The 13399-nt window shown below is 38.8% G+C and overlaps 1 protein-coding gene across 4 annotated transcripts in view; it reads left to right on the top strand.

The window, feature by feature from the left end:
• Positions 1–211: 211 nt before the first annotated feature.
• CENPP (centromere protein P) overlaps positions 212–13399 on the top strand; it is a 222833-nt gene continuing 209645 nt past the window's right edge. For 2 of the 4 annotated variants that reach the window (XR_003431075.1, XM_027098335.1), the window contains exon 1: positions 212–603. Coding sequence is in view for 3 of the 4 variants with exons in the window: in XM_027098335.1 (XP_026954136.1) it covers positions 497–603 (107 nt within the window). In the remaining variant the exon portion in view is untranslated. The remainder of the gene's footprint in view (positions 604–13399) is intronic. The other 2 variants (XM_027098333.1, XM_027098334.1) reach the window with 2 other exon arrangements.

The raw sequence follows: 13399 nt of genomic DNA on the forward strand, positions 1-13399 counted from the left end.
TCTGGGCGACCGGAATGCCTCCTTTCCCTGCCTCAAAGTTCGCGAAAGACCCCAAACTAAAATTCCCTACTTCATACTTAAGAGGGTTATCACCTTGTGTTCTCCTGGATATGGTCGGCGGAAGTGAGGGAGGGGAAGAAAAATAAAGAGACTCCCCCCTTAAGTGCTCCCGGAACCTCCTCTAATGTGATACATTCGTCCTGGTTGCTCCAAGGCGGCACCAGGTCGGGGTGGGTAGGTATGCCCTCGGGCTTTGGGTTCGAGGGAGTCAACTCTCTTGAAGCGTAGGGACTGCTGGGGGACGGCTGTGGAAAAGTAAGCAGGGATGGCAATGAGCCTGGGATGCTTGCGAGCGCGGGTTATAAGCTCGACAATCGCGCGTCATTCCCCTGCCTCCCCCGCCGAGTTCCGGGATGGTTCACGCCAGCAGCGCGCGAGGCTTGAAGAGCAGGACGTGGCGCGCTTCTGTTAGGCAGCTTCCCGTCAGCGCGGCCCTATGGATTCCCAGCTGGTTGAGGCTCGCGCTTTGGAAGCCGAGATCACCGCTTTGAGGCGGGCGTGCGTGGAGCCGCCGGCGCCCGGGGAAGACACCTCCCGAGTTCGGTACGTGGCCTTCCTCAGGCCCAGTGGGAAGGGTGAAGATCTCTACTCCAGGCGCCCCGGACCTCCCCACAGACTTTTCCCGAGCACCAGACGTGGGCGGGAACTCGTTATCTGTCTCTTCCAACAGGGCTGAGAGTGATGAGTACACGCGTGGACCCCGTTGTAAACATATTACCATATATTAACTGATTTAATCACACTCATGGGGAAGGTGTTTTCATTTAAGGTGTTTCATTTCATTTCAAGGTGTTCTCTTCCCATGCTCGTAACTATCAAGGTGAAAGTCTTGCTTATCTCCTTAGCAATCTTGCCTTTAGTGGGCAGCAGTATCTAGTTGGAATTTAAAAACTCTGGTTTCATGGTATTTGTTTTTATGAGTCACCTAACTGTGGCAAGTGATACTGATTTTTCGCTTACGGTAGTGATACGAAATTTCCCTTGAGAAATAATTTAGGTAAAAGAATAAGTTGATATAAAGAAGAGTAGGCAATGTAGTCTATAGGAGAATTTGGCAGAAGCTGCGAAGGTGATTGTCATATACTGACAATACTGGCAGGAGGGGAAGCATCCCTGTAAAGCAAGTGGGGGAACTCCCTGTTTAAAGGCGAACAGAGCCATATGCACTAATAGAAATAACTGAAGAGTGCCGTCTACCATAGAGGGATGGCATCATGACGTCTTTGTTACTACCAATGTTACTAGGCATGGTCTGTTAATTACTTACTAAGTGCTAGACTGAGAGATGCAAACGTCTTTATGTGCATCATCTCTTTTTAATACCTACGACAATCCTCTGAGTTAGGTGCTGTTGTTAACACCGTTTTAGAGTTAGGAAACTGAGGCTCAGAGAAATTAAGTTGCTTGCCTGAAGTCTCAGAGAAGGTAAGTGTTAGAGCTGGATTGGAACCCAAAAATCAAACTTCAAAGCCCAGGCACTTTGCTTACTGGAAAAGGAGAGAAGGGATCCATGACAGTTAATTATGTACCTGTTGTCTCAAGCTTGCAAGCTGCTTGAAAAGCAGAAACTGTCTTCATTTTTTAGTCAATTCTAATTTGACATAGATGCAGAGAGAATAAGATTTTCCTGAACTAACTGGACAAGAATTGGTTGAAATTGGGAAGGAGGAGTTCTAAAGAAAATGTTTGCAGGCATGTTGGAAGGGATCATGAAGGTAGAGGAAGCTGTAACTAGTAAAAGGGAGAGGGAAGTAGGTGAACAGGGAACAAATATGTTCCTCTGCAAGTGAGTGTGTAAATGTATCAGAATGCTTGCTACTCCAGGGCTGCTCCACAGATTGGAAGGTTTAGCATCACTTGGGTTGAACAGAAATACAGATTTCAGCCCAATCCTGACCTACTGAGTCGGAATCTGCTTTTTAACTAGACCGTTGATGATTTTATGCATTTCAGAAAGTTTGAGTAAGCACCATGATGAAAGATGATTTCCTTACTGGCCGCAATAAGGGGGCCAGTAAGGAAATCTGGCCTTACATTTAGGTCTTTAATCCATTTTGAGCTTATTTTTGGCCACAGTAAGGGTCAGGATAGTATGTAGAGTATCCATGTAACCTAAGTCTCCTCAATGATAAAGTTGAGAAAGTCGAAAGAGTCCAAGGTGTTTGGATTTAATATAGTTTTTTTTTTAATTTGTTACATTTTTTTACATCTTTATTGGAGTATAATTGCTTTACAATGGTGTGTTAGTTTCTGCTTTATAACAAAGTGAATCAGTTATACATATACATATGTTCCCATATCTCTTCCCTCTTGTGTCTCCCTCCCTCCCACCCTCCCTATCCCACCCCTCTAGGTGGTCACAAAGCACCGAGCTGATCTCCCTGTGCTATGCGGCTTCTTCCCACTAGCTATCTATTTTATGTTTGGTAGTGTATATATGTCCATGACACTCTCTCACTTTGTCACAGCTTACCCTTCCCCCTCCCCATATCCTCAAGTCCATTGTCTAGTAGGTCTCTGTCTTTATTCCTGTCTTACCACTAGGTTCTTCACGACATTTTTTTTTCTTAGATTCCATATATATGTGTTAGCATACGGTATTTGTCTTTCCCTTTCTGACTTACTTCACTCTGTATGAAAGACTCTAGGTCCATCCACCTCACTACAAATAACTCAATTTTGTTTCTTTTTATGGCTGAGTAATATTCCATTGTATATATGTGCCACATCTTCTTTATCCATTCATCTGATGATGGGCACTTAGGTTGTTTCCATCTCCTGGCTATTGTAAATAGAGCTGCAATGAACATTTTGGTACATGACTGTTTTTGAATTATGGTTTTCTCAGGGTTTATGCCCAGTAGTGGGATTGCTGGGTCATATGGTAGTTCTATTTGTAGTTTTTTAAGGAACCTCCATACTGTTCTCCATAGTGGCTGTACCAATTCCCATTCCCACCAGCAGTGCAAGAGTGTTCCCTTTTCTCCACACTCTCTCCAGCATTTATTGTTTCTAGATTTTTTGATGATGGCCATTCTGACCGGTGTGAGATGATATCTCATTGTAGCTTTGATTTGCATTTCTCTAATAATTAATGACGTTGAGCATTCTTTCATGTGTTTGTTGGCAATATGTATATCTTCTTTGGAGAAATGTCTATTTAGCTCTTCTGCCCATTTTTGGATTGGGTTGTTTTTTTGTTATTGAGCTGCATGAGCTGCTTGTAAATTTTGGAGATGGATCCTTTGTCAGTTGCTTCATTTGCAAATATTTTCTCCCATTCTGAAGGTTGTCTTTTGGTCTTGTTTATGGTTTCCTTTGCTGTGCAAAAGTTTTAACTTTCATTAGGTCCCATTTGTTTATTTTTGTTTTTATTTCCATTTCTCTAGGATGTGGGTCACAAAGGATCTTGCTGTGATTTAAGTCATAGAGTGTTCTGCCTATGCTTTCCTCTAAGAGTTTGATAGTGTCTGGCCTTACATTTAGGTCTTTAATCCATTTTGAGCTTATTTTTGTGTATGGTGTTAGGGAATGTTCTAATGTCATACTTTTACATGTACCTGTCCAGTTTTCCCAGCACCACTTATTGAACAGATTGTCCTTTCTCCACTGTACATTCCTGCTCCCTTTATCAAAGATAAGGTGACCATATGTGCATGGGTTTATCTCTGGGCTTTCTATCCTGTTCCATTGATCTATCTTTCTGTTTTTGTGCCAGTACCATACTGTCTTGATTACTGTAGCTTTGTAGTATTGTCTGAAGTCAGGGAGTCTGATTCCTCCCGCTCCATTTTTCGTTCTCAAGATTGCATTGGCTATTCGGGGTCTTTTGTGTTTCCATACAAATTGTGAAATTTTTTGTTCTAGTTGTGTGAAAAATGCCAGTGGTAGTTTGATAGGGATTGCATTGAATCTGTAGATTGCTGTGGGTAGTAGAGTCATTTTCACAATGTTGATTCTTCCAATCCAAGAACATGGTATATCTCTCCATCTATTTGTATCATCTTTAATTTCTTTCATCAGTGTCTTATAATTTTGTGCATACAGGTCTTTTGTCTCCTTAGGTAGGTTTATTCCTAGATATTTTATTCTTTTTGTTGCAATGGTAAATGGGAGTGTTTTCTTGATTTCACTTTCAGATTTTTCATCATTAGTGTATAGGAATGCCAGAGATTTCTGTGCATTAATTTTGTATCCTGCTACTTTACCAAATTCACTGATTAGCTCTAGTAGTTTTCTGGTAGCATCTTTAGGCTTCTCTATGTATAGTATCATGTCATCTGCAAACAGTGACAGCTTTACTTCTTCTTTTCCTATTCGGATTCCTTTTATTTCCTTTTCTTCTCTGATTGCTGTGGCTAAAACTTCCAAAACTATGTTGAATAAGAGTGGTGAGAGTGGGCAACCTTGTCTTGTTCCTGATCTTAGTGGAAATACTTTCAGTTTTTCACCATTGAGGACGATGTTGGCTGTGGGTTTGTCATATATGGCCTTTATTATGTTGAGGAAAGTACCCTCTATGCCTACTTTCTGGAGGGTTTTTATTATAAATGGGTGTTGAATTTTGTCAAAAGCTTTCTCTGCATATATTGAGATGACCATATGGTTTTTCTCTTTCAGTTTGTTAATATGGTGTATCACATTGATTGATTTGCGTATATTGAAGAATCCTTGCATTCCTGGAATAAACCCCACTTGATCATGGTGTATGATCCTTTTAATGTGCTGTTGGATTCTGTTTGCTAGTATTCTGTTGAGGATTTTTGCATCTATGTTCATCAGTGATATTGGCCTGTAGTTTTCTTTCTTTCTGACATCCTTTTCTGGTTTTGGTATCAGGGTGATGGTGGCCTCATAGAATGAGTTTGGGAGTGTTCCTCCCTCTGCTATATTTTGGAAGAGTTTGAGAAGGATAGGTGTCAGCTCTTCCCTAAATGTTTGATAGAATTCGCCTGTGAAGCCATCTGGTCCTGGGCTTTTGTTTGTTGGAAGATTTTTAATCACAGTTTCAATTTCAGTGCTTGTGATTCATCTGTTCATATTTTTTATTTCTTCCTGATTCAGTCTTGGCAGGTTGTGCATTTCTAAAATTTGTCCATTTCTTCCAGGTTGTCCATTTTATTGGCATAGAGTTGCTTGTAGTAATCACTCATGATCTTTGTATTTCTGCAGTGTCAGTTGTTACTTCTCCTTTTTCATTTGTAATTCTATTGATTTGAGTCCTCTCCCTCTTTTTCTTGATGAGTCTGGCTAATGGTTTATCAATTTTGTTTATCTTCTCAAGGAACCAGCTTTTAGTTTTATTGATCTTTGCTATTGTTTCTTTCATTTGTTTTTCATTTATTTCTGATCTGATCTTTATAATTTCTTTCCTTCTGCTAACTTTGGGGTTTTTTTGTTCTTCTTTTTCTAATTGCTTTAGGTGTAAGTTTAGGTTGTTTATTTGAGATTTTTCTTGTTTCTTGAGGTAGGATTGTATTTTTGTAAACTTCCCTCTTAGAACTGCTTTTGCTGCATCCCATAAGTTTTGGGTCGTTGTGTTTTCATTGTTATTTGTTCTAGGTATTTTTTGATTTCCTCAGTGATCTCTTGGTTATTTAGTAGTGTATTGTTTAGCCTCCATGTGTTTGTATTTTTTACAGTTTTTTCCTGTAATTGATGTCTAGTTTCATAGCATTGTGGTCGGAAAAGATACTTGTTATGATTTCAGTTTTCTTTAGTTTACCAAGGCTTGATTTGTGATCCAAGATATGGTCTATCCTGGAGAATGTTCCATGAGCACTTGAGAAGAAATTGTATTCTGTTGTTTTTGAACGGAATGTCCTATAAATATCAGTGAAGTCCCTCTTGTTTAGTGTGTCATTTAAAGCTTGTGTTTCCTTTTTTATTTTCACTTTGGGTGACCTGTCCGTTGGTGAAAGTGGGGTGTTTAAGTCTTCTACTATTATTGTGTTACTGTCAATTTCCCTGGTAGTTCTATTTTTCACTTTCTGAGGACCCTCCATACTGTTTTCAGTAGTGGCTGCATAAATTTAAATTGCCACCAACAGTGCACAAGTATTCTTATTTCTCCACATCCTCACCAACACCTGTTGTTTCTTGCATTTTTGATAATAACCGTTCTAAGAAGTGTGAGGTTATGTCTTTTTATTGTTTTGATTTGTATTTCCCTGATGATTAGTGATGCTGAGCACCTTTTCATGTACCTCATGGCCTTCTGTATGTCTTCTTTGGAAAAATGTCTGTTGAAATCCTTTGCTCATTTTAGATTGTATGTGGATTTTTGCTATTCAGTTGTATGAGTTCCTTATACATTTTGGATATTGACTCCTTAGGGGATAAATAAGTTGCACATATTTTCTTACATTCCATAGGTTTCCTTTTCACTTTGTTGATGGTTTCCTTTGCTGTCTAGAAGCTTTTTAATTTGATGTACTTCTACTTGTTGTTTATTTTTGCTTTTCTGGCCTAACTTTTTCGTGGCAAATCCAAAAAATTATTGACAGGACCAATGTCAAGGAGCTCACTGCTTATGTTTTCTTCTAGGATTTTTATAGTTTCAGGTCTTTAATCCATTTTAAGTTAACTTTTGTGTATGGTGTAAGATAGTGGTTCCTTCTTCCTTTTTCTTCTGGCTGTCCAGTTTTCCCAACCCATTTATTGAAGAAACTGTCCTTTCCCCATTGTGTATTCTTGGCTTCTTTGTCATAAATTAATTGACCATATATGAATGGGTTTATTTCTGGGCTTTTTTTTCTCTTCTGTTGATCTATGTGTCTGTTTTATGCCAATACTATATTGCTTTCGTTACTATAGCTTTGTAATCTAGTTTGAAATCAAGACTTTTGATGCCTCCAGGATTGTTCTTTCTCAAGAATTCTTTAGCTATTCCAGGTCTTTTGTGGTTCCATACAAACAGTAGGAGTTTTTCCTATTTCTGTGAAAAATGCTATTGGAATTTTGTTAGAAATTGTATTGAATCTGGTGATTGCATTGGGTAGTATGGACATTTAAACAATATTCTTCTTATCCATGAGTATGGAATATCTTTTCAAATATTAGTATTTTGTCAGTTTCTTTTTTCAGTGTCTTATAATTTTCAGTGTATAGGTCTTTTACCTCCTTTGTTAAATTTATTCCTAGGTATTTAATTCTTTTTGATGCAGTTATATATGGGATTGGTTTCTTATTTTCTTTTTCTGATAGTTTGTTATTAGTGTATAGAAACACAACAGATTTTTGTATTGGTTTTGTATCCTGCAACTTTACTAGTTTGTTTCCTAGTTTTAACAGTTTTACGGTAGAGTCTTTGGGGTTTTCTCTAAATAATATCATGTCATCTGCAAATACTTAGTGTTACTTCTTCCTTTCTGATTTGAGTGCCTTTTATTTCTTTTTCTTGTCTACCTGTTCTGGCTAGGACTGCCATTACTATGTTGAATAAGTGTGGTGAAAGTGAGCATCCTTTGTCTTGTTCCTGAACTCAGAGGAAAAACTTTCTGCTTTTCACTGTTCAGTGTGTTAGCTGTGGACTTGTCATGTGGCCTTTATTATTTTGAGGTAAATTTCCTCTATACCCACTTTGTTAAGAATTTTGATCATAAATGGATGTTGAATTTTGTCAGACATTTTTCTGCATCTATTGAGATGATCACATGGTTTTTATCCTTCATTCTGTTAATGGGGTGTATCAGACTGATTTGCAGATTTGAACCATTCTTGCATTCCTGGACTAAATCCCAGTTGTTCCTGGTGTATGTTGCTTAACGTATTGCTGAATTAGCTTTGTTAATGGTTTGTTGAGGACTTATGTTTATGTTCATCAGGGATATTGGCCTTATAATTTTCTTTTCTTGTAGTGTTCATGTCTGAGTTTGGTATCAGGGTAAAGGCCTCATAAAATGATTTTGTAAGTTTTCCCTCTCTTCTGTTTTTTGGAAGAGTTTGAGAAGGATTGGTTTGCTTCTTTAAATATTTGGTAGAATTCACTAGTGAAGCCATCTGGTCCTGGACTTTTATTTGTAGGTAGGATTTTAAACACTAATTCAATTTCCTTATTATTAATTGTCTGCTCAGTTTTTCTGTTTCTTCATGATTCAGTCTTGTTCTATGTTTCTAGAAGTTTTTCTGTTTTATCTGGATTGTCCAGTTTGTTGGCATATAATTTTTCATACTTTGTTATGACGTGAGTGGTTTCGTTTGTGTTTCTGTGGTGTCAGTTGTAATGTCTCTTCTTTCATTTTGATTTTATTTGTGTCTTCTCTCTTTCTCTCTCTCTCTCTCTCTCTCTTTTTGATTATTCTAGCTAAAGTTTTGTCTATTTTTTTACTTTTTGACTAACCAGCTCTTGGTTTCCTTGATCTTTTCTATCCCCTTTTTAGGCTGTATTTCATTCTTTTCCTTCTCTGATCTTTGATATTTCCCTCTACTAACTTTGGGCTTCATTTGTTTTTTATTTGAGATGTTTTGTTACTGCTTTTTATTGCTATGAACTTCCCTCTGAGAATGACTTTTGCTACAGCCCACAGTTTGGTGTGTTTTATTTCTGTTTTCATTTGTCTTATGGTACTTTTTTACTTCTCTTTTGATTTTTCTTTTGACTCATTCAGTCATTCAGTAGGATGTTGTTTAATCTCCATATATTTGTGAATTTTCTAGTTTTCTTGTAATTTATTTCTAGTATAATATCATTGTGGTTGGAAAAGATGCTTGATATAATTTCAGTCTTCTTAAATTTATTAAGACTCGTTTTGTGGCTTGACATATGGCTTATCCTGGAGAATGTTCCTTGTGTGCTTGGGAAGAATGTGTAGTCTTTCTTTTGAGTGGAATATTCTGTATATGTCTGTTAAGTTCTTAAGATCTAAATGTGTCATTTAAGACCAATGTTTCTTTATTGATTTTCTCTTTGGATGATCTACATGTCGATGTAAGTGGTGTGCTAAAATCCCCTACTATTGTATTGCTGTCTATTTCTCTCTTTAAGGTCTGTTAATATTGTTTTATATATTTAGGTGCTCCTATATTGGGTGCATAAATATTTACCACTGTGTCCTCTTGTTGGATTAACTCCTTTATGATTATATAATGACCACCTTTGTCTCTTATTACAACTTTGTCTTAAAGCCTTTTTTTTTCTGATGTAAATATGCTACTTTAGCTTCCTTTTAGTTTCCATTTGGATGGAATATCTTTTTCCATCCCTTCACTTTCAGTGTGTATGTCCTTACATCTGAAGTGAGTATCTTGTAAGCAGCATGATGGGTCTTTTGTTGGTTTTTAAATCTAGTCAGCCACTCTGTGCTTTTTGATTGAAGAATTTAGTCCATTTGTATTTAAAGTAATTTATGATAGGTGTGTGCTTATTGCCATTTTCTTTTCTGGAAGTTTTGTAATTCCATTGCTCCTTTCTTCATCTCTAGCTCTCTCCTTTTGTGATTCAGTGATTTTCTATAGTGGTATGCTTAGATTCCTTTTTATCTTTTTTGTGTCTACTGTAGCTTTTTGCTCTGTGGGTACCATGAGGGTTACATAAAACATGTTTATAACATCTGTTTTAAGTTGACAATAACTTAAGTTCTAACACATTCTAAATCTCTGCATTTTTACTCCCTCCCCCAATGTTTTATGTTTTTGATGTCACAATTTAGGTCTTCTTATATTGTGTATACCATAACAAATTGTTGTATTTATCGTTGTTTTTACTACTTTTGTTTTTCAACCTTCATATTAGCTTTTAGGTGATTAACCTACCACCTTTGCACCATTAGATTATTCTGAATTCTTCTATATATTCACCTTTACCAGTGAGAACTATACTTTCTTGTTTCCTGCTTCTACATATTGACCTTTTGTGTCAGAGAAGTTCTTTTAACATTTCTTGTAGGGCCTATCTGGTGGTGATGAACTCCTTTAGCTTTTGGTTGTCTGGAAGACTATCTTTGCTTTAATTCTGAAGGACCACTCTGCCAGTAGGGTATTATTGGTTGGCAGTTTTTATCTGTCAGCCTTTGGATATATCATGCCACTTCCTTCTGGCCTGCAGAGTTTCTGCTGAAAACTTTGATAGTCTTTTGGGGTTCCCTGGTACATAACAAGTTGTTTTTCCCTTGCTGCTTTTAAGATTCTCTCCTTGTCTTTAACTTTTGATATTTTAATTTTAATGTGTCTGATGTGGGTCTCTTTAGGTTCCTCTTATTTGGTACTCTCTATGCTTCCTAGATCTGATGCCTGTTTCTTTTCCCAGGTTAGGAAAGTTTCCTGCAATTATTTCTTCAAATAAGTTTTCTGCCCCTTTCTCTCCTCTCCTTCAAGGACCCCTATAATTTGAAAGCTGGTCCATTTGTTGTTGCCCCATAAGTCTTTTAAGCTATTTTAGCTTATTTTCTTTTTCATTCTTTTTCCATTTTGCTGTTCTGATTGGATAACTTACATTGCCATAATTTCAAGTTCACTGATCCTTTTTACTGCTTCATCTAGTCTGATGTTGAACCCCTCTATTGAATTTTTCAGTTCAGTTATTGTAGTCTTCAGGTCTATGACCCCTACCTGGTATTTTCCTATAGTTTCTCTCTCTTTGTTGAAATTCTCATTTTGTTTATCCATTGTTCTCCTGAGCTCTGTGAACATCTTTATGATCATTATTTTGAACTTCTTATAAGGTAAATCACTTACCTCCATTTGATTAAGGTATTTTCTTGAGGCTTTATCTTGTCCTTTCATTTGGAACATATTCCTGTGTTTCTTCATTTCCTTGACTCTCTGTGTTTGTTTCTATGTATTAGATAAAACAGCCCTCTCTTGCAGTCTTGGAAGAGTGACCTCGTGTAGTAGATGAACTTTATTGTTCAACTCTGTCTTGGTTTTCTCTCAAACCTTGGTGTTGTCCAAGCAGCCTATTTATTCTTAGCTGCTCCCAGTAGTTGAGGGTACCTCAAGACTTGTCAGTGTCGCAAAGGGGAGGTTCTCAGTCAGCAGGTAGATTCAGGCTGATTGGCAAGAAGAAGCTCAGGGAGGAGCTTTTTTTTTTTTTTTTTTTTTTGCGGTACGTGGGCCTCTCACTGTTGTGGCCTCTCCCGTTGCGGAGCACAGGCTCCGGACGCGCAGGCTCAGCAGCCATGGCTCACGGGCCCAGCCGCTCCGCGGCATGTGGGATCCTCCCGGACCGGGGCACAAACCCATGTCCCCTGCATCGGCAGGCGGACTCTCAACCACTGCGCCACCAGGGAAGCCCCCAGGGAGGAGCTTTTAAAGTACACAAATATACCTCGAGGGAAGACTGCTCCCTCTGCCCTGAGCCCTGGTAATAGCCAGGTAAGAAGTGTTTCTTTGTTTGTTACTTTTCTTTTGAAATCGTGAACATAAGCCCTGCTGGCCACCAGAGCCAGGCTATAAAGGGATGTGTCCTCTGGGCAGCATTCACAACAGTTGGGGTGCACAAGCCCCTGTCTTGGAGACACTGATGACTTGGGGCCTGGTCAGATGGAAACCATGAAGGGTAGCATCCTCTGGCCTCCTCAGTCTCTGCAGAGGATTGTAATTGGGCCCTGAATGTGTGTTTAATGATAAGCCTGCCACTCAGGTTCCAGTTCTGAAGACAAGCTTATTTGTCTCTTTCACAGTAAGATTAGGCCTGCATTTTAGTCTGCTATATCTCCACTGTGCCCTGGGGCCATTAGTCATTTAAGAACTATTTCTCCTTTTGTTACAGTGCTACGGGACCCACAATAAGTTCTGCTGTAAGTTCTGTTGACTGCCAGAGCCCAGTGAATAAGAGGTGTACAACTGGGCAGCAGCCATAAAAATCAGGGTTCCAAAGAATGCACAAACTCCTTTCCAGGAGATACTGGTGATATGGAGTAAGACAGAGAGAGTACAAAGATGATGCTCTGGCCTCTTTCTTTGGAGGTATTTAAGTAGGCTCTTGTATGATGTTAAATTAGAAGTCTTCAGGCCAAAGCTTTAAGGTAAGGAAGTAGGCCTCTTAAACAGAAACACTGGTTGCTTTTTTGTTGGCTGCCTCTGTGCTGGGTTCCGGGGTAGGTGAGTCTGCATGCATGAGCCCTTTAAGAACTGTTTCTCGGTTCCCTATAGTGGGGATCCCCAACCCCTGGGCCACGGACCACTACCGGTCTGTGACCTGTTAGGAACCGGGCTGCACAGCAGGAGGTGAGTGGCGGCAGAGTGAGTGAAGCTTCATCTGTATTTACAGCTGCTCCCCACAGGTCACATTACCGCCTGAGCTCTACCTCGTATGAGCATTATGGTAAGTTGTATAATTATTTCATTACATATTACAATGTAATAATAATAGAAATAAAGTGCACAATAAATGTAATGTGCTTGAATCCTCCCGAAACCATCCCCGCCCCGGTCTGTGAAAAAATTGTCTTCCATGAAACTGGTCTCTGGTGCCAAAAAGGTTGGAGACTGCTGCCCTTTAGCCTTGTGAATCTCATGGACCCAAGGCTTGTTGGCTTTCAAAGCTAGATATTTTAGGGGCTTATTTTAGGGCCTCTCAGGTGCTGGTCTTAAAATTTGGGGTGCCAGCTGTGCTGTTCACACCTTTCACTCCTCAGGGAGCAGGTCAGGGTTGTTAGTCCCTCTTGATTGTGGGTTGCCGTGCAACAGGTGGCTTTTATGTGGATTGTGTCTCAGCCTCTACTATCCATTTCAACATAGGCTTTTTCTCATTTGCCTGATGTGTAGGAGCTGCTCAGCTAGTTTTTGGGTTTCTTTCAGAGAAAATTGTTTCATATGTACGTGTAGATTTGGTGTGACTATGGGAGGAGGGTGAATTCATCATCCTCTTATGTAGCCACTTTGAACGTAGAACTATTTCTCCCTTCAACTGTCTCAGTTTTTGCTTTGAAATATAGTCAGCTCTGTATCTGCAGGTTTCATATCCACAGGTTCTGCATCCATGGATTTTGGTATTTGTGGTGAGTCAAGGAACCAATACCCTACAGATACTGAAGGAAAACTGTATTTTGATATCTGTCATTAGGTTTGTAAATGTTTATAATTTTTATGTCTTGCTGTATTGAACCTTTCATTAATATATATATATATTTTTCTTTGTCTCTTATAACCTCTTTTGACTTAAACTCTATTTTGTTTGATATTAGTATCCCCAGGTTCCTTTTTGCATGGAGTATTGTTTTCCATCCTTTCACTTTTAGTCTTTGTATCTGAAGTGATTCTCTTATAGACAGCATATGGTTGAAGCCTGTGGTTTTATCAGTTCTTCCAAACTCAGTCTTTTGTTTGGAGGATTTAACCCCTTTACATTTAAATAAGTACTTATAAGGAGAGATTTATTTCTGTCATTTTGCTTTTT

This window comes from Aethalodelphis obliquidens, unplaced genomic scaffold (genome assembly GCF_003676395.1).
Source record: "Aethalodelphis obliquidens isolate GAN/ISIS:26980383/991018 unplaced genomic scaffold, ASM367639v1 scaffold122, whole genome shotgun sequence".
Lineage (NCBI taxonomy): Eukaryota > Metazoa > Chordata > Mammalia > Artiodactyla > Delphinidae > Aethalodelphis > Aethalodelphis obliquidens.